General features: G+C 41.5%; 1 protein-coding gene across 2 annotated transcripts in view; it reads left to right on the top strand.

The window, feature by feature from the left end:
- Positions 1 to 19,297, top strand: part of cica (capicua transcriptional repressor a) — a 56,133-nt gene extending 36,836 nt beyond the window's left edge. Inside the window, exons 12-22 of one of the 2 annotated variants that reach the window (XM_022197776.2) lie at positions 1,215 to 2,058; positions 2,455 to 2,597; positions 3,771 to 3,931; positions 6,137 to 6,380; positions 7,629 to 7,911; positions 9,543 to 9,712; positions 12,113 to 12,255; positions 12,999 to 13,150; positions 13,874 to 14,008; positions 14,093 to 14,218; positions 16,025 to 19,297. In XM_022197776.2, the coding sequence (XP_022053468.2) occupies positions 1,215 to 2,058; positions 2,455 to 2,597; positions 3,771 to 3,931; positions 6,137 to 6,380; positions 7,629 to 7,911; positions 9,543 to 9,712; positions 12,113 to 12,255; positions 12,999 to 13,150; positions 13,874 to 14,008; positions 14,093 to 14,218; positions 16,025 to 16,287 (2,664 nt within the window). In that variant the 3' untranslated portion in view covers positions 16,288 to 19,297. The remainder of the gene's footprint in view (positions 1 to 1,214; positions 2,059 to 2,454; positions 2,598 to 3,770; positions 3,932 to 6,136; positions 6,381 to 7,628; positions 7,912 to 9,542; positions 9,713 to 12,112; positions 12,256 to 12,998; positions 13,151 to 13,873; positions 14,009 to 14,092; positions 14,219 to 16,024) is intronic. The other variant, XM_022197778.2, reaches the window with a different exon arrangement.
- The last annotated feature ends 623 nt before the right edge of the window (positions 19,298 to 19,920 follow it).

Genomic DNA, 19,920 nt, shown 5'->3' with positions numbered 1-19,920 from the left:
ATCTTTTGGGAAGGAAATACTTTATGTTCGGTGCGAAATGTGGGTTCTTGACAGGGATTGTAGCTTTTCAAATGACTTTTCACAGTGAGATTCACTTTGAGAGAGATTTTACAGGACAGCCATGTCTGTGATTTGCCCCTTTATTATGATATTCAGTATAGGATTTAGCAAAAAATGGCAGATCTATCAAACTAATTTTGGAATTTGTGAGCTGTAAATAAGGAATCAGTACACTGTAGAACCCTTGTGAAGGAAATACTTCATGTTCAGTGTAAAATGGGGTTTGTTGACTGTGATTGTAGCTTTTCAAATAACTTTTTACAGTGAGATTCACTTTGAGAGAGATTTTAATGGATAGCCATATCTCTACTTTCTCCCTTTATTATGATATTCAGTGTAAAATTTGGAAAAAGCTGTTCTGTAAAAAAAATGTTTTTTTTAAACTAGTGTGGAGTTTTTGTCAGCGGTAAATTAGACTTGAGCAGTTTTTTAGTACTTCTGTGCGCCATTTTGTGAAGGAAATACTTCATGTTTGGTGTTAGATGTGGGTTCTTGACTGTGATTGTAGCTTTTCAAATGACTTTTCTCAGCAGGCTTTGCTTTGACAGAGATTTCACCATTACATTGCTCTACAGTGTAAGACTTGGTACGAAGCTGTGCTGCAAAAATGTCCATTTTATAAAATTGATTTAGGGTTTTTACCAGTATGTTTCACTGCACAAGTGAATAGTTTTGTGGTGAAATGTTTCATGTTCAGTGTCAGATGTGGGTTCTTGGCTGTGATTGTTTGTAGCTGCTGTAACAAAGTCATTTCCTACAATGGATCAATAACAATAAAATCTTTGTAGCTCAGTTTATAGTGTTGAGCTTTCCAGAGCAGCATTAAACTGTTTATCAACACTGTAATTCTGCATCATATTATTCAGGGTTTAATTTGTTTTAAATCTGTTTTCTCTGAAGAGTTTGATCCTCATCATAAATGTCATCCAGATAAACATGCCCCTTTTGCTTTTTAAGGGCAAACAAACTTCAAAGAGCTAAATATCAACGGTTTTAATTTAAGTTTTAGAGTTTCTTTATTCCCATCAAGCATTAAAAACCCACAGATTTTCCAAAGTTACTGTAAGTTGAGAAACTTGTGCTCAGGAAGAAGAGAAGAGCTTCACATAGTAACTTTCCTGGCTTTGATCTCGGTGCCTCTCTCTTCCCTCCAGCATGGCTTCCAGCCAGTGGCTCGCTCCTCTCTCCCCTCCTCCTCCCCCTCCATCCCTCACTCTGACTCCACCTCGGCTAAAGGGAACGGAGGAGGAGGAGGAGGAGGAGGAGGAGGAGGAGGAGGAGGAGGTGCTGAAGATGGGTCTGAGAAGAAGAGAAAGAGAGGGGTGGATGGAGAGGATCGGAGCGATGGAGGCCCCAGAAGAGAGGTAGCAGCAGCAGGTGGAGGAGACGGAGGTGGAGGATGTGGCGTCTCCGCTCTGTCCATCACCGGCTCCACGTCCACCCAGACTCCCCTCAGTCTGCCTCAGCAGGGTCTGACTCCAGTCTTCGGCGGCGTCCGCATGGCTCCCACTATGGTGACCAACGTGGTGCGGCCCATCGCCAGCACTCCTATCCCCATCGCCAGCAAGCCGGTGGAGGGAGCCATCACTCTGGACAAGAAGGCCACTCTGCTGATCGGAGGAGGCGCACCGATCGCCGCAGGGGGTGGGTACCTGTCATCGTCCTCCTCCCCCGGCCCAGTCAGTGTTACCCCCGTGGGAGGCAGCAACCTGGTCACTAGTCTAGTTCTGGGAGGGTCCCAGCCAGTGCAGCTCCTCACCCCTCACAGCACCCAAACTCCCCTCCCTGTCCTGCAGCCCCAGCTCCTCCCCTCTGCTGCCACCCCCACACCTCCCTCCTGCCCCAAGCCGATAGCTCAGGTCCAGTACGTCCTGCCGGCAGAGGGCCCGTCCTCACCTCAACTCACCCACCAGCAAATCCTCTCCCTGCCCACCAATGCCACCCTGGCCAATGGTGTGCACTCGGGGGCAGGAATCAGAGTCGACCCCGCGACTAGAGGTGAGACAGAGAGCAACGACTGGCCAACAGAAAAAAATAAGCAAATCGCAGTTTCCTTAGAAATCTCTTTCTCTTTTTGCTTTTCCTTCCTGCTGTAGTTCCCTTCACTTATTTTAGCAGATTTGATTACATAAACAGGAGATGATTGACTGCTGACATGATTTATGAGAGCCCACCGCCCACCCACGCCTTAATCACTCTGTTCCTAAGAGTCAGAAGCAACAGGACGTTATTCCACTTTATCATCAGCCAGGAATTTCACTTATATCAGTATCTGAGTGTCTCCGCCCACCGTCGCTCCTGTGCCGTCTTTACCTCTTTTGACTCGACTCATCTGTTCCTCGCGCCGACTGATTTAACGCTCTCCTTCTCTCTGTTCTCCTTCTCACTCATTAGTCCAAACCCAGTCACCAGTCTTGCAGAGCAAGATGTTGGTTCCCATGGCAACAGTGAGAACAGGGTCTACTCCTCCTCATCCTTCCATCTCCCTGGTGGCTCCGCCTCTTCCTGTGCAGAACGGCCCTTCGACAGGAAACAAGGTAACGAAAACAAACGGCTAAAGGCAAAGAGACACCGCCCTGTTTTCTGACAGGTGACGCGATGGTTAAATCCTCAACAGCATTAAAACTACAGGGAGATGGCTCATGTTTATGCAAATGTAGATAACATGAAGAAAATGTTAAAGATGCAAATTTAAATACTGATCTTACATTTTTTTGAACAGTTTAACGCTTCTTGTTTAAACTAATCAGACTTTGGAAACTTTAATATTGCCACTTAAGACAAACCTTTTTTGTTTGCATTCGATTCAAGCAGACACCCTCACTTTATCTCCTTTATCTTTTATTCTTATGAGCTTTTTTTTCTTTTTGGACATTTACTCAGATGTTTTTTGTGTGTTACTATGTTTCATGTGCTTTTATATTGATAGTACAGCAATTTTGTTTAACTGCTGTTATTTTAAAGATGCTTTATTATTGATTTTGACTTTGAGTTGAACCGTCAGCTGCCACATTAACAATCAATAACTGAATGATTGTTAAAATAAATGTAAAACAGCTGGCGTTCTCCATGTGATGATAAAACTGTTTTTATCTACTGGTAATTAATTTTCACAGCAAAATCTGATTTCTTTACCCTAGCATCTTGAAGAGCACATAAAGTAAACACCAGGATGCTTAAATTTTTAAATAATATTCAAAATAATAATGACGCTGGACAAAATCCAAAGTTTTAACCCTTTGAACCTAAAGCAGCTCCTAGTGTAGTTTTGCTCCTGCCCCATTTTTAGTCACTGTGATCTCATTTTTCTCTTTTCAATATAAAGTCCTGCACCTCAGTGGAAACAGCACAATCATGACTAGAAGTAAAGAGAAAATATCCTCTTTGCGCTTTGACAAAGTTAAATAATTAAAAAAAATAAAAACTATAATTGAATTTCCTTGATTATTTATTTTAAAAAAAATTTAAAATACCTGGAGTCAACATGAACAGCAACAGCTCACAGGCATTACCAACACTGGAAAAAAATAGTGACTCTAAATACTACTCAGACAAAACAAGCAATTTATTGTACTGTAACTTGCAATGAACATTTTCAACTTTTGTATTTGATATTTAGAAGTTTGTCTCACAGGATACATGCAGTGGCAAATGACAGATACCAAATTTTTAAAAAAGCTAAAAGCTGGTTGTCTTCCCCCTTCTCTCAGATCATCCAGATCGCTCCCATGCCTGTGGTGCAGGCCAACGTTCACCCGAACGGCACAGCAGCAGTGCATCCTGGGAGCCCCTTTCCTGTTTCCGTGGCAACTGTGATGGCTCCCGGTGCTGCACCCCCACAGACCGTTCTTCTGACCTCTCCGCCCACCAGGTCACTAACGCAGGCCCGACACCTGAAAGACAGCAACACACACCTGACTGTATCTCCCTCCGCTAATGCATCAGCTGCTCAGTGGCTTCTGACATACTCGAGTTCAACAGCGTTTAAAGATGTTGTCAGATTTCCATTCCGGCCGGGTCGTAACATTAGTTAACGTTCAATAAATGTTGATAAAGAAAGTCAGGACATGGTGGACGTCCATCATCTCTCGGAGCAAAGCGAGCCATGACACAGATTTAAACATCCTTTTGTCGAGTTTCAAAAAAGCGCCTTTTAAACCATGCGCTGCTTTCTGTTAATCTGATAGCATCCAAGTGTGTCGGCTTCGTGCCTGAGTGAAAACCCTGCTCAGTTTTTAGTTAAAGTCATGACAGCAATCTTACTAGGTCGTACCTAGTAATGTTTCTGCATCACTTTCAATATGACACAAGTCTGACCTGCACGCATTAACAGTTATTCGTGCACAAGCCACAGACTGCTTTGTGTGAAGTGATTTGGGGAAGTTTTTTTTTTCCACATTTCAGCACCAGTTTTCATCGAAAAATGACACAGTTTGTGTGCCAAAATCTTTGCTCCACAATTTCACACCATTTACAAACTGAAATACCCAGAAAAACAAAATTTTACAGCAGTGAGTCGTAACAGGGCAGATTCATGAGACTTACCAAAAAGTAAAATAAAATCCAGGTTTTGTCAAAGCTTCACCAGTAGCTGAAGATTAGTTTGTTACTTCCAGCTACAATTCTACAATTTCATTCAGCAGATGCTTTTATCCAAAGCGACATACATCTGAGAGTAGATACAACACACGCAAGGATCTAGTCAGGAGAAAACAACCTGGATAAGAGCCATAAAACAAGTTCAAGTGTGAGCTGTTTGTAGGAGTCTTACCACCGAGTTTATTTAATACCTGCAGCATCAGACAGTAGCAGGATCCATATTAGCTTCTCCAAAGAGAAAGAGCTTCATTTATCAATTACTTATGATACTAAGACAAGGTTGCTCAGTTGTATCATTTCCAAAGGATGAAATCCTGAAAAAAATTTGTGGCAGAAATCACGGCACAAAAGAAAGCCTCCATTTAATACAGATGTACCCACAAACAAAATGACCTTGCACTGAGCACAGGCTCATGTTATGCATGTGTATGTTTTGTACGGATACCAAATCGCATGACCTAAATATGTAGCGGATGGCAGGAATTGATTGGACTGAGAAACACCCCCACAATTTAATCAATTGTTCCTTCTATCATTTCCCACAGATAAGTCCCAATAAGTCTGCAGCGGTCGATTTGTAGTAGAATCACAACCATGTGATCGTTAGCAGGCAGCTGACGTAGTGTTTACTTGTTGTCATAGTTACAGTGACGCTGTGCCGCTATCTCACAGAGATACAAAGATCTTTAACAAATCCATGGATCCAGACTATAAGCTGCATCACTGCCAAAATCTAATCAGGTGGTCCTTGTGTCATTTTTGACCTTCCCTGAAAGTTTCATCCAAATCTGTTTTTGAGTACCGTAGTGTTGCTAACAGACGGACAAATGTACGCTGATCGTCCCATAACTCCCCTGTTCCTTGACGTAGTAATAAATCATCCCTGACTTCAAGACAGGATCCGTCAGAATCTGACGTTATGTCCCACTCTGGATTTTTCTTCTCTTCAGACGGGTGAACTTTCACAGTCATAGTCACAGTTTATAAACTCAAGATGAAACATTTGTTATATGGTAGAATTACATTTAGTCTTTTGTTTATTGATGGATTAATATGCATTTTGTCACTTTATGTTCTGTCTAATCTCATGTGAAAGACAAATATCAAACTGTGGCTCTTTTGGTTACTGAGGAACATTAACGTAAAATGACAGAATGACATCACTCTAACGGGTTGACGAAGCAGCAAGGTCAGAAAAATATCTGAAAAGAGCCAAATTTAACAAATGCAAAAGAAAACTTGGTTAATTTTGAAAGTAATCAACTTGTTATTTTTAAGCATGGATCCCCAAAATTTACTTGTTCCACCTGTGAATATATATATACACATATAAGGATCAGTCTTATCATATTTGCATTGTGTTTGTATTGCCACCTAATGAACCATTAAACATATTAAGTGCTGGCATTATTATTGACTTTTGAGGTCTATTAATAGTTTATTGACTTTGGACTGTTGTGCCGTTTTTCTCCTTCAGAATCACCTACGTCCAGTCTGGCCCAGGAGTCACCACAGCGACACCCCAACAGGGTCCACAGCCTCAAGGTCCTGCATATCTCCCATCACCTCTGGCCACCCTGAGCTTCACCGCGATCTCTCCAGCCGGACAAACCCTGGTTCAGCCGATCGTTGGTCAGCCGCCGCTGTTAGCTCCAGCTCAGCCTCTGAACTGTCAGTCACAGACTTCTCCGGGCCAGACGCCAGCAAACTCTGGTCGACAGGTAAGGACGGTTTTGGGTGCCAAACATTTAAAACTGCACCGTAGATAGTCCTGTTGGCAGAACAATTAAAACTAAGACTGCCTATTATTTTATATTTGTAGACATATTTAGGTTACTGAAGTCACAGCTAACCATTAGCAGTAAATTAACATGTCTATCTTGAGCCATTTTTTTTCAATGGAGTATAAAACAATAAACCTCAACATGTCACACAAGAGTACATGCTGTTGATTAAAAAAAAAAAAGCTGTTGTATTTGCAATTCCACTTCCACTTTTGTCATAACACGATCTCTGCTGTGATTGACCCTCTCATCACATGCTCATGGGTATAACCACATGCTGTCAAGGGCTGTTTTCATTTTAGAGAAGCCTCATTTATCTAGAAAACCAGAAATACCATGCCAAGCCTCTGAATACCAGAGCGTATTTCACAAGTCGTAACCCTCAGAACGCCAAAAGCCACCGGACAGATTTGAAAGCCATGTTTTCTGTAAAAAAAATAAAATAAAAGGAAAAAAGAGCCTAAGTCACACCACCAAAACAGAAATATTCATCGATTGTGAACATATGGTGTGAGACATACGGTTACATCAGGAAAAATTAACAAAAATAAGCTTGAAATTGGAATATTTGATTAAAATCACTTCATCCTACATGTCTCAATAAAAATGTTTGACCAAAATGAAGCATTTGCGCCAGATCCTGTAAAAAAAAATAATTTTTCTGTGACAAAAATTCAGTAAATATTCAGCTGAACAGCAGTTTAGTCAGAGCAGAGAGGAAATGACGAGAGAGGAAAATGAAAAATACTGCATCAGTAAGCTAAAAAATGGCTCAAAATTGGTAAACAGAGGAGCAAGTTATTGAAAGATACATACATCACGGTGAAACATCTTTGTTTAGATGATGTGCAAAGTCATGCGAGTTTGTAGAGGTTGTAAAAATGGAAATAGTCACCAGTTTTTCCCCCGATATTGCTAACACTTTTGGGCATTTTTTTAAACATTCATGTTGATTCCAACATGAATGATATTTGTTTAAAGCACAAAATACAACTTTTGTGTTTGTTGTTTTTTATTATTCATAGCGTTAGAACTGTGTCATACTGAACAGAAGACATTTCTGAGTTTCTATAGAGGTGCAGGACTTTATATTGCAGTATATAATTATCCCACAGCGAGTTAAAATGTGAGAGAAGCAAAAATCAGATGATGTTCACATGCTTGTTTTGCGGTTTTCTTCTCCAGGTACTAACTGCCATCTACCCTGCGCCAACCGTTGCCCTTGCTGCTGGTGTGGTATCGGTGACTGCGGTGCCACCTGCGGTAACGACTCCGGCTCAGGACCTGATTAACCCTCCATCTCCACTGGATGCAGCAGTGCAGGGTTCAGCGGTGGCCACTCCTCAGCCGAACATCGGAACGGAGGTGGAGGTGAAACGGGAGAACCAGCTGGACGCTCAGAACGACGACCAAGCTCAGGAGGTGTCGAGCTCCTCACTGGAAACCTGCACAAGCAGCAGCACAGCAGGTACCGCTGCACTGGTTTTAACTGGTTTGGTCTTAAAGGGGAAGTTCGTTTTTTTTTCAACCTGGGGTCTGTTTTCATATGTCATTTCATACATGTGAGTGATGGAGAAATGAATTTTCGACATAGCTCCTGTATTTAGCCAGGCAGGCAGCTTAGCAGCTCAGCTAGCAGCTCAGCTAGCAAAAAGTATGGGGCAGCTGGCCCCTCCGCGTCAAAGTCCGCCCTAACGTGCTTTTTGCCCCACACTGACCGGTTCAGATAGTCTCAATGAGTGTCCCACAACATACTAGAGGTGAGAAGTGAACGAAAACCTCCACATTACCTGGCGATCGCTCTTTGTTGTGGTCTGTATCCAAATCTCAGGACGCTAGAAAGCAAATCTCGTTCCTGCTAATCTGCCTGCCTGGCTAAATACTGGAGCTATGTCGAAAATTCATTTGTCCATCACTCACATGTATGAAATGACATATGAAAACAGACCCCAGGTTGAAAAAAACCGAAGTTCCCCTTTAAATCCACATGTAGGCTTCTTGCTATTGGAGGATTTTCTCATCTAATCATTTAGCCTCATCTGATTAGATGCAGGCAACATTTTCTTAGCTTTTATTGGTTTTCACTTGAAAATTTCCAGAGTGAAAAACATGCTGTTGCAGAATCATTATAGTTTTCCTGAACTAGTAACACCGGGAATCAGTTTCTGTTTATATTTGAGACATAAAACGAACAAAATTGAGGTTTTTTCTGCAAAGATGAATTTTTGTGTTCTCCCAAATAAGGTTTAGCAAGCATTATAGAAAAACCACCAGCACCAAAATTCAGAAAACTGTTTAAAAAAAACTGGATATTTACACATAAAATTGTCAAAAACCTTGATAGTAAAAACAAAACTGTTAAAAACAAAAGATATTACCACACAAAACGTTCAAAAAGCTGGATATTAACACAAAAACTGGTAAAAACCTGGATATTAACATATACAACTCTCAAAAAGCTGCATATAGCACACAAAATTGTTAAAACATGGATATTAACACACAGATGTTTAAAAAAATACATGGTTATTAACACACAAAACTGTTAGAAACCTAGATATTAACAACAAAACTCCTAAAACCCTAGATAATAACACACAAAACTGTTAAAAATCTGAAAATTTTAAGCTTAAAAAGGTCCGTTACCAGGATGTTAAAATACAAGAAGTGAACATAGACATAGCAATTACAATTTTTTATGCCTTTTCTTTTAGTGTAGGTTTCATTTACTCAAGCTTAAAAGGCATTTTTGTTTTTCAAATGGTCAGAAATAACAAGAAACTGCATAGATTTATCTCAAATACAGTAGCACGGACTCACTGCCTTTGCTGTACCAGGACCGATCCTGCTGCCGCCATGTGTAGTGACTCCTCTAAAGCCTCAGTCTGAGCCAGGAAAAAACCCTGATTATTGTTGCAGAATCGGTCTGTTTTTCTATGAATGTTTTCCAGATTAAAATCTTGTCGTGAAGCTGAGTTTGCAGGATTAAGGCTGAAGCTGCAAGGCAAGCGGAAAGTTGCAACGTGCAACTTTTAGAGGAGGTTGCTGCAGTCTTTTTGTATCAGAATTTGAAATGATCCTCTTCTTCTGTTGTTCCAGTGAAAAAAGAAGAAGATATCAATGTGTGCATCAAAGAGGAAAATGTGAGAGATGGACACTGCAGAGAGAAACGAAGTGAAGCAGAAGAGGAGAAAGGGATGAAGGAGAACAGTGATAAGAAGAGAGGCCGAGAGATGGAGAGAGAGGACCACAGCAACAGCAGCAAAGAGGTGAAAAAAGGCTGTAAATCTTCTCCACTTATTTATATATTCCCTCTTCAAACCACACATATCTTGAAGTTTGGGTTTAAGATCTTTAAAAGCCAGTTTTTAACAGTTCCATGTCAAATTTTCTTTCTCTGAGAAGTGGAGTTTATTAACTAGGTTGCCTGGGGTCTGTAATATGCATAGAGAGAAAAAATGAGTGTGAAATTTCACAACTTCTCCAAGTAAGTCGTGGAATATCTGTGAATTTTACAAATGCATTTCACAAACACATTTATTGCTTGTTTTAACAGGATATAGAGCAATAATAATACACAAATGAGTCGGTGTTATCACAGAGGCGTCGCCAGCGTCACATAACAGCAGACGTGCTAGAAAATGCTCCGCATATCCTCCTAAATAAGTCTCTCTGACATTACAGAAAGTTGGAGAAAAGTTAAGCTGCGTTCACACTACGAGTGATAAAGTTACAAAACGGCCATTTACATTGTCATGAAGCAGCAGATGAAGTGTTGCTCAGGCGCTCGTTGGCGTTGTTAATGTCAAAGTAGGAGAAAGAAGAAGAGTTGAGTTTTATAGCAACTTTTCTTCCATTTTTCAGACAGAATTTGAAAGGAGATTGTGGGGAGAAAAGAAAAAAATAGAAATTATGAAACTATGTCATTGGAGCATGGAAAAGAACTGGACAGCTCAGCTTTGACTGTGCAAATGTTGGACATCAGTTTGTAGCTTCACATGGCCGACTTCCATTGAAATTAGGCTCATTGAATGAATTGCACCTGGAAAGCAGACGAGAACAGACGACACTTAACAGTTTCCAGCAGTTTTCTGTCTGAACAGGCACTTACTGAAACACACCAGTTTATAAAATGTTCTCTGACGCATTTATAAGTTTGTTCAGAGTCTCTGATAGCTTTAATTATGACAGGACAGTCTGTTAACCCTTTAAGCTGCAGTCAATTCCAGCCATTTTCAGTACAAAAAATCGCTAATATTCTATTTTTAAATTTAAAAAAATGACGAAAAATACAGGGAATATTGGACGGGCATCGCGAGGTGCATTTCCTTGAAAACGACCGATTCGTGGATTTTATACCGACTTCAGGACATGTTTTGGACAAAATAGTTTACTGGCTTGTGTCGTCTGGATGTAAAAGGTTGGATTATGGCCGTTTTTTGTGGAATATTTTCATCTGTGTGTAATAATAAACCCGGAAATGTGAGTCGCGCTGTGTGCGTTGAAGCCGTGTATAGAGAACGGATGGATGAATATTCGTTTTTGTCGGACAAATGTGTTTTTCTCACCCGCTGTGGTAATCGCATCTGAAAGTGGTTTATACCGGCGGATTCATGAGAATCTAAGCTTTCCATCGGCGTATAGTGTTTGTATAATCGCGTTTGCAGCCATCGGACATTCTTGAAATTCCTATGCAAATTAGTAGGTGTACCGCCGGCGGTACACTGAAATTTAAGGGGTTAAAATGCTATATTTTTCATTTTACATGAATTCTCATGTAAATCAACATCATATTTATTTGCCAGCGTACATAAATCAAGTAACCAAGCCTAGAAATACTGATTTCTAGGTTTAGTCAAGTACAGGAGATAAAGAAATACCGGATGATAGTATTCATGATGAATCAAACTGAAATATACACTACTGTTCAAAACTTTGGGATCACTTAGAAATCTCCTTATTTTTGAAAGAAAATAAGTTTTTTTTAATGTAGATAACATTACAATGATCATAAATCCAGTCTAGACATTGTTAATGTGCTAAATGACTATTCTATCTGGAAACAGTTGATTTTTAATGGAATATCTCCATAGGGGTACAGAGGAACATTTCCAGCAACCATCACTCCTGTGTTCTAATGCTACATTGTGTTAGCTAATGGTGTTGAAAGGCTCATTGAGGATTAGAAAACCCTTGTTAGTACATGTATAAAAGTGTGAGTTTACATGGAAAACATGAGATTGTCTGGGTGACCCCAAACTTTTGAATTGTAGTTTACATACAGATGTGATTTTAACGATCCTCACATCCCTTACAAAAAGTTTTAGTGTTGCTAAATACCTATTTAAATCGTTCAACTGATCAGGTGAGAGCTAGATGTTTCCCATCATTCATCAAGCAACTGTAGCACCTGCCTTCAAAAACTGCACCTGTTTTGATCTCAGGTTGTTCTCATCGCCTAGATTTGCATGACTTCAGACTCTAATGTCACTGGCATGAATGGTGCACTACCTCTGATCAAATCTGCAGAAGTCTGGCTCATCTCAGATAAACCTGTTGACTCGTAGATTTTTGCTTTTTCACCTGTAATCTCAACATACTGTTAAGGAAGTGACACTTGCCCACAATGCATCTTTAAATCATACTAAAGCTTCCCACTTATTTCCCAGGCTGGACCTCGTTCCCCACCTCCACCACCCTCAGGTTTGGACCCACCTCCACCTCCCCCTGCAGAAAGAGAACCCCCCTCTTCCTCTAAGAAGACCAAGTTTCGACCCCCACCGCTCAAGAAGACACCCGACTCTGTTGACAAGTCAGTTTGTCCGCTAAATGTCGTATATCATCAGCTTAGAGTTCTTCTTACATTTTTAATCAGATCCATCAGTGTGTTTGGAGTCTAAAGGACCCTCAGACTTTTCAGAATTCACAACATTTCATAAAATGAGAAACTACTTATTCATGAGGAATTAAAATAGAAAATAAGGCCTAAGCATTTTGCCTTCCTTTGACTGCAAGAAAAGCTTTTAATAAAGCTGCTCTCCGTGATCAGACTTAAGTTCTCATAGACTCAGAGCCAATTCAGAGCATAATAAAACACGTCTGCCAGGTCCGTCTGGCTCTCCGGTCGTGGTAAAACAATGTTCTCCTCACTTTAACAGTTTACATATTCTCAAGCTGAGAGAGCTCATAAAACAGTAGCTTATCTTATGTAACGTTGGAACGAAGCAGCTTGTAGATGAGACGCAGCGCCCTGGACAGGGCTCCATTTGTCGACTCGCTTTCAAGCATAGTGGCATCTAGCTCTGTTTTTAGTGCACGGCCAAAACTCTGACTTCATAAAATTATGGTGGGAGCTCTGTTTAGTGAATGTGAGTGGGCCGAGTGCTTACCCTTGATATTCTTTATTTAGACAGTAGGAAAGTGGTGGGGAAGCCACAGAGGCCTGGCAGAGCTCAGCCTGAAGGAATGACAAATGTGGATTTATTCAGAAGCCACATTCAAACCGCCGTTTTGCTGGACCGGAGACTGATGCGGCCACTGGGTTTTTGTGTGCAGGGTCTTGTCGGAGTCGTACTTTGAGGAACGTTTTGCGGAGCTTCCAGAGTTTAACCCAGAGGAGGTCCTTCCCTCGCCCACTCTGCAGAGTCTGGCCACCTCACCAAGAGCCATCCTGGGAAGCTACCGCAAGAAGAGACGCAACTCCACAGGTGAGACAGAGAGACAGCTTTTGGTCAGTCTGCTTTCTCAGTTAAAGCTGTGGGAAAGTCGAATTTCACCCTCACAAACATTAGAGAGTCAGGTGGCTTTGCAAAAATAGTCACCAACAATTATTGCCTTTTGTAATTGCGTTTACTAATTCTATTCACCATCTTACACCATTGAACTTTTAGGGTTTGTTGTGTTCTATGTAGCGTACTTCTTGTTCTGTGGTTGTTTTTTGTGTTCTTGCCCAAGGACAACAAATGCAGATTAGTTGCCAGCTATTACTTTTACTGTCCCTGCAAAAACTGACAGTAAAATAGTGATATCTGTTATAATAAATCACTAAGTGCCATACCCCCAACCTGCACTATTAGTACATACTACCTCACGTTTAATAACTGCTCATTTATTTCACTACATACAGTGCAATCTTGCTCTCACACAGTGCAATTTTATCTTTATTCTCATTTATTAGTTTTTTTATCTAATCTTTACTCTGTTATTTTTTGTAATGACTGTGTTCTTTTGTTGTATTTAAGCTGCTAATCCAACGAGCTGCTAAATAGCCTTTCATTGTTGTTTAACGATGACAATAGAGATCTATTGAACTCTACTTTGCAAAACTATCTTCCATTCCTTTTTCTCCATTTCTCCCTCATGTTCTCAACACCTGATTTTTTCCTTCCTGATTCCTTTTCTTTGTCCCCCATGTGTCCGTCTCCCTCCAGACCTCGAGCTGACAGCAGAAGACCCCAGCTCCCCAAGGAGAAAGACTCGCCGTCTGTCCAGCTGTAGCTCAGAGCCCAACACCCCCAAGAGCGCCGCCAAGTGTGAGGGAGACATCTTTACCTTCGACAGAGCAGGTATGACAGATACAACAGCTACACATGCTGCAGATCTGTGAAGATATGTCGATTGTGAACTGATGAACCGTTCTGTCCAACCAGGTCCAGAAAGTGAGGTTCCTCTGGGGGATTTGGACCGGGTTCCCTACTCGTCTCTGCGTCGAACGCTGGATCAGCGTCGGGCCCTGGTCATGCAGTTGTTTCAGGAACATGGCTTCTTTCCCTCAGGTACACTCACAGTAGATAGTACATGAAGGGAACAGCGAACTGAATGGGAGATTTAACCTTATTTTTTAAAATAAGATAAGATAAGATGAGCCTATATTATTCCAACTGTGGCGAATTTACAGTATTACAGCAACAAAGGGGGCAGATAAAAAATGTAGGGACATCAGTCGACAAAAATAAAAATAAACAAGAAATATACACAAGTACTGTTAATAATGTACAGATTCTTCCATATGTAGAATTTCAGATATCGCACAGAATCCTCTCGATGTGGAAAGTGACAATATTGCACAGAATAATATTGCACACATTCCAGTATATGTAGAAAAAATTATGTTGTACAGAGACTTTCTAAATGTACAAAATATTCCTAATGGACAGGTTTGAATGCCTTGATTTTGACCCAAAGTGAAATTAAACTGTGCAGGCAGACTCCCTCAAAAACACAAAACTCAAATACTGTTATAAAGTGCAAGGTCTAATCTAGAAGTGCAGGTGCTGTGCTTTTATCCTTTTTGAATCAGCCAACTTGTGCATCAGTGCTCTGCTCCCGGTGCTCCTGACACGGGAATCCTCTCTGGAATTCCTATTCTGATTACTTGCAAATGCAAATGTGGTATTTCACCATGGACCTCTAACTCACACAGAGCAAACATCAAATTCTGTGTCAAACTGACCAAACCTGGATCATCACCAGTGATGAGAGTTGAGTCCAGGGCTACAAACCAAAGAGCAGTGGAAGAGCTGCATTGTCAATATTTTGTTCGACATTCACAGACTAGTGCGCTATAAATACATTCTCCAGGTTTGGACTGTCAGCACCGAGTTCTACTGTAACATCCTGAAACATCTGTGATAGAATATTCAGCACAAATGACAGAAATTGGGACATATTTACAATGTGCTGTACATCAAGACAATCATCACTTTCTGCCAGAATTGTCTCCCTGTGACTTCTTTCTCTTCCCCAAAACAAAAAGTTGAAGACTTGCAGTTTTTGATACATTGGAAAGGATTCAGTCTAGTGCAGATGCTGCTTGATGCAGTTATAGAGCAGAACATCCAGGGAGTGTTTCAGATATTGCAGGAGCACTGGGAGCAGTACACTGCTGCACAAATGGAACTATTGACACATTTAAAATGATTTGTACCTCTTATACACACAGTTCCTGAACTTGTTGATTGCACCTCATTCTGTGCCTTTCATGGATATAAATGATGTTGACCAACTTACATTCAGAATTTGATAGAACCGACATGTTTCCATCTTTGCAATATTTCACAGGATTGTATGAATTAAAAAAAAAGAAAGGATGCTGGGTGGGTCAGTTTATAACATGTCCTTTGTGTTGACATTTGGTAATTTGAGTAACAACTGAATCATTGTCTACGAAGCAAGGTGCTCAGTAAAATATCCATCCATCCATTCTCTATACACTGCTTAATCCTCATTAAGGTCGCAGAGGGCTGGAGTCTATCCCCGCTGAGTTAGGATGAAGGCAGGGGACAAATGGACAGATCACCAGTCTATCACAGGACTACACATAAAGACAAACAATCACATTCACGCCTACAGACAATTTAGAGGTATCAATTACCCTAAGCATGTTTTTGGACGAAGCCCACACATGTACAGGGAGAACATGCAGAAAGATCCCGGGTCGAGACACGACTCGGGATCTTCTAGCTGCAAGACGACAATGCTAACCACCAATGTGTGACAAAAAACTTGTGCAGACAGTGTCATGCAGAATGCATATTTTTTTTCTGCTAACTGCTCTTTCTCCTTGTTCTTTCCCTCTCCAGCTCAGGCCACAGCTGCCTTCCAAGCACGCTACTCAGACACTTTCCCCAACAAGGTCTGCCTGCAGCTGAAGATCCGCGAAGTCCGTCAGAAGATCATGCAGACGGCCACGCCTGGAACCTTTGAGTCTGGAAGTTTGGCCGAAGCCAGCCCCGCCCCGCCGCACAGCTCCTCTTTCAATCAATCAGCCCGGGAGGACGGAGGAACGGAGCAGCAAGGAGACAAAGGCCGGAGCCCAGAGGAGCCAAAAAGCGAAGGATCGTAAGCTGGAGAGGATGACAGCAGGAAAATCTAGGAAAGAAAAAGAGGGAGAGAGAGAGGAGTGTGTGAACCAGTACTATGGATCCGTTCTACTGGCACTGAACTCCTCCAGACCTGGGCAGAAACATGGAACATGGTCACAGATATTCAACCTGCCCGAGGCACACTTGGATCGTCCAATCAGACCTTTAAAAAAAGCCTCAAAAGTGGTCGAATCACATGCAAGTCACAACGAGTCAAGTGCTTCTTGTAGAATTGTTTTCCCTTCTTATTTTCCAAGAGTACTTTTAGTCAACACTTTTGCCCAGGTCTGCTCTCAGCACACTTGTACAGTAGTTTGTAGTCTGACACACAAACTCTGTGGTACACACTCTCTATCTCTCTGGCACACACAAACACACAAACAAACCAACCCTGGTGCATATGTAATCTCCAGCATGCACATGATCCCACACACACACACTTACCAAATCAGACTGTTACTCTTGGTTGGCAGTCCCCAGGAGCCGCTACCAAGGACCACGATACACAAAGGCACTTTGTCACTTATTGTGCAGATGCAGTTTGCTGTTGCCAGCCAGCCAACCAGCCCTCAGATGCCATTGACTTGACCTCCTTCTCGCCCCTTCCACTCCTCAGCACAGTGGTCGGGACGCAAACACAACCCCAACGACCTCCACTGATATTCCACAGCCCCTCGATGCTGCAAAACAGACAGCACACACACATAAAGCAGGACACACACACACACACACACACACACACACACACACACACACACACACACACACACACACACACACACACACACAGCGCATGGACACGTCTGTGCAGTGTGAGCACTCAAACACAGTCAACCCTGGTCTGACCAAGCCATCGGCCTGCACAGTTTTTAGTGATTGTAGTGAGAAGAGAAACTGAAAGCATGAGACCTCCTGAAAAACAAAAAGAAGGCAGGAGTTGGGATGTAGTGTGACCAATCTTTGCACCTTCAGTTGTTGCCATTTCGAAAGACTGAGTCCTCGCTGGCAGGAGCTGATTATATATGTCTGTATGTCTGCTGGGGTCACGTCCCCAAAACCTGTGAGAACAGGAACCGTAATGAGATTATGTAAAGAGACATTTGGTTGTGAGACTTTGAAGAATCAACGTGAAACTCGACACTGGCCGGCTCCCGACAGAGCACAGAGAAAAGGAAGAAGAAGAAGAAACCGGACGACGTTCACCAGATGCAAGGTTCATATTCCAATGATAGGAAAACGTAATAGTAGTGAATAAGGACAACACGACAAGGTCACCAACAGAGAGGAAAGGTAGAATTTTAACCAAACTTCTCTCAATCGCCCCCCGTGGATATGATGTTGCTTTCTCTCGTTATCGTTGCCGTGGAAATAACCAGTTTTACCGTGGCCTGTTTTTCTCTCTCGTGGCTCTATTGTGTTTCTTCTCCAGCATAAAAAAAAATCACAACAAAAAAAAAAAAAACTAACTAAAAAACTCTGGACAAAGAAGGGGACAAAAATCAGTCTGTGCCCCCCTCCTGCCCCCTTCCTCACTTTTAATTGTCCCTGGGGTGGTTCTCCTCCCCTCTCCTCCCCCATCCTCCCCTACGATTTCTCACCAGACACAGAAGTGGGGGAGCAGGGGCGTTTGTCGTTTTGTAAAACGTTGAAATCAGGTGTTTGCACAATTTGTGCGGCCCTCCTTGTCTGGGACCGCCACAAGTTAAATCAGGAAAGTATTGTTTTTAGAGATTGTTTTAGTAGATAAAAATAATAACTTTGTTCCGTATGTTATCAACCACCTCTTTCCTCCCCCTCGACCTCCCTGCTTTTCTCCTCCTCCCTTCATCTCTCTTCTCCTCAGTCCTCTCCTCCCTCCTTCACCGCTCTCCTCCTCAAACCCTCAAGTGTTAGAAAGTGCCCTTAAGCACTGGTCCCGGGTCAAGCGCTATGTAGCTCAGGATGGTTCTGGTTAGGGTTAGTTCAGGGAAAGCAGATCCTAGACCAGCCCTGGAGGGCAGTCTCTGGAGCCCTCCCCTCTTCCCTCTCTTCTCGACACTTTATCCTTTCCCATCAAATGGTGCAATAGGACATTTATTTTTTGGAAATGGGGGGGGTTATTTTGTTTTTTCGGGGCAAGGCTCTGTGCCATAGATATTAAATCCAGTGCAGTCAGTCAGTGAGAGGAATGAGCTGTTGTGATACTATCTTTAGCTATGGTATAAAACAAAACAAAAAAAAGAATCACACAATTATTGTTATTGTTGAAGAGATAGAGAGTATAACTTACTAAAAGTCAAAGACAATTTTTGAATAGCACTTTTTGGCTCTTTGCTTCTTTAGTGAAGAGTGGGGGTAGTTATTATGGGTATCTCTTTTATTTCTCTGTATACAGTTGGATGTGTGAAAAAATATATATACCGGTATTTCCATATATGTGCATTTAGGTCTGTGTTTGGGTGTGTGTGTATGTTTTGGCACATGCAGGTAGCGTGTTAACACGACCAACCTCTTGTTCTTTCACCACGCAGCAACATTATCAATAGTATATTTTTCATTGTATTCTATATTCTACTCTAGAGACAGTATTTTATAGTCACCATGACTATTTTGTCTGCCATCTTGACTGTTATGAAACCCAGTTGATTCAGGATATATATGAAATATATATTCAGGATATACAATATATAAATATATATGGAAATACACACAGGTAATAGAAGACTATCAAATCACATCACTTTGGGGTTAGGGCTGTAAAGTGTCTATCTGCATGCATGTGCAATCACATGCACGCGTGCGCGCACCCACACAGACATATATGCATACACACACATGTATGCGTGTACACTGTATGATTGTGCTTAAAAATAAACTGTCCTTTCTTTGGAGAAGGAATTTTAGGATGAGCGAGGTGAGTGTTATCTCATAAGCAGGCATGTTGACCATGTGCAATATTTCTAAACAACAAAAAAAAATAAATATTGAAAATATTAAAGATCTAACACAACACCGTATGTCCTTGAATTTATTTCACATCCCTGACTCTTTTATGAGTGTTTTGTAATAATTGAATGTCTGACTCACAAGTCGATGCAAATACATCCTTATTTAAACAACTCTGGCCACTTTGACCCACCAGACAAGTTCTCAAATCCCTGGAACATACAGTGTGTACCTCCCCAGCTGGCCTTTATCAAGTATATCGGTGTTAGGAGTGCTTATTGGATTAGAGCAGCCTTTCAGATTCAGGTCATATTGTGTGAAGAGGTGGGTTAAGGTGAGGAGACCCGGTCAAAGAACCTCCCGCATTTCTGGTAAGCTGGAAATGATGAACTCCCGCCTATTTTTGAAACCCAAATAATTCCAATGACCTTTAGGAGGTAATGAGTATATTATTTTCCCTATGCCTGCTATATCAATGTTTAAACTGAATAGCATAAAAATAACTTTAAAGCAAGTCCAGTTTAAGATTTAAGTATCAGAAAACCAAACTTCACTGGTATCGATTGTAGTATTTTTAGTCTAGTATTAATTCCATTTGCATCAATATTGTTAGATTTTTTATAGCTTTATAAGCTGCTTAAATCATATTCAGCAGGTTTCAAAATAAGGTTGCAAAGTTGGTAAATCAC

The sequence above is a fragment of the Acanthochromis polyacanthus genome, chromosome 11 (genome assembly GCF_021347895.1).
Source record: "Acanthochromis polyacanthus isolate Apoly-LR-REF ecotype Palm Island chromosome 11, KAUST_Apoly_ChrSc, whole genome shotgun sequence".
Lineage (NCBI taxonomy): Eukaryota > Metazoa > Chordata > Actinopteri > Pomacentridae > Acanthochromis > Acanthochromis polyacanthus.
This window is presented reverse-complemented; position numbering and strand designations above follow the sequence as displayed.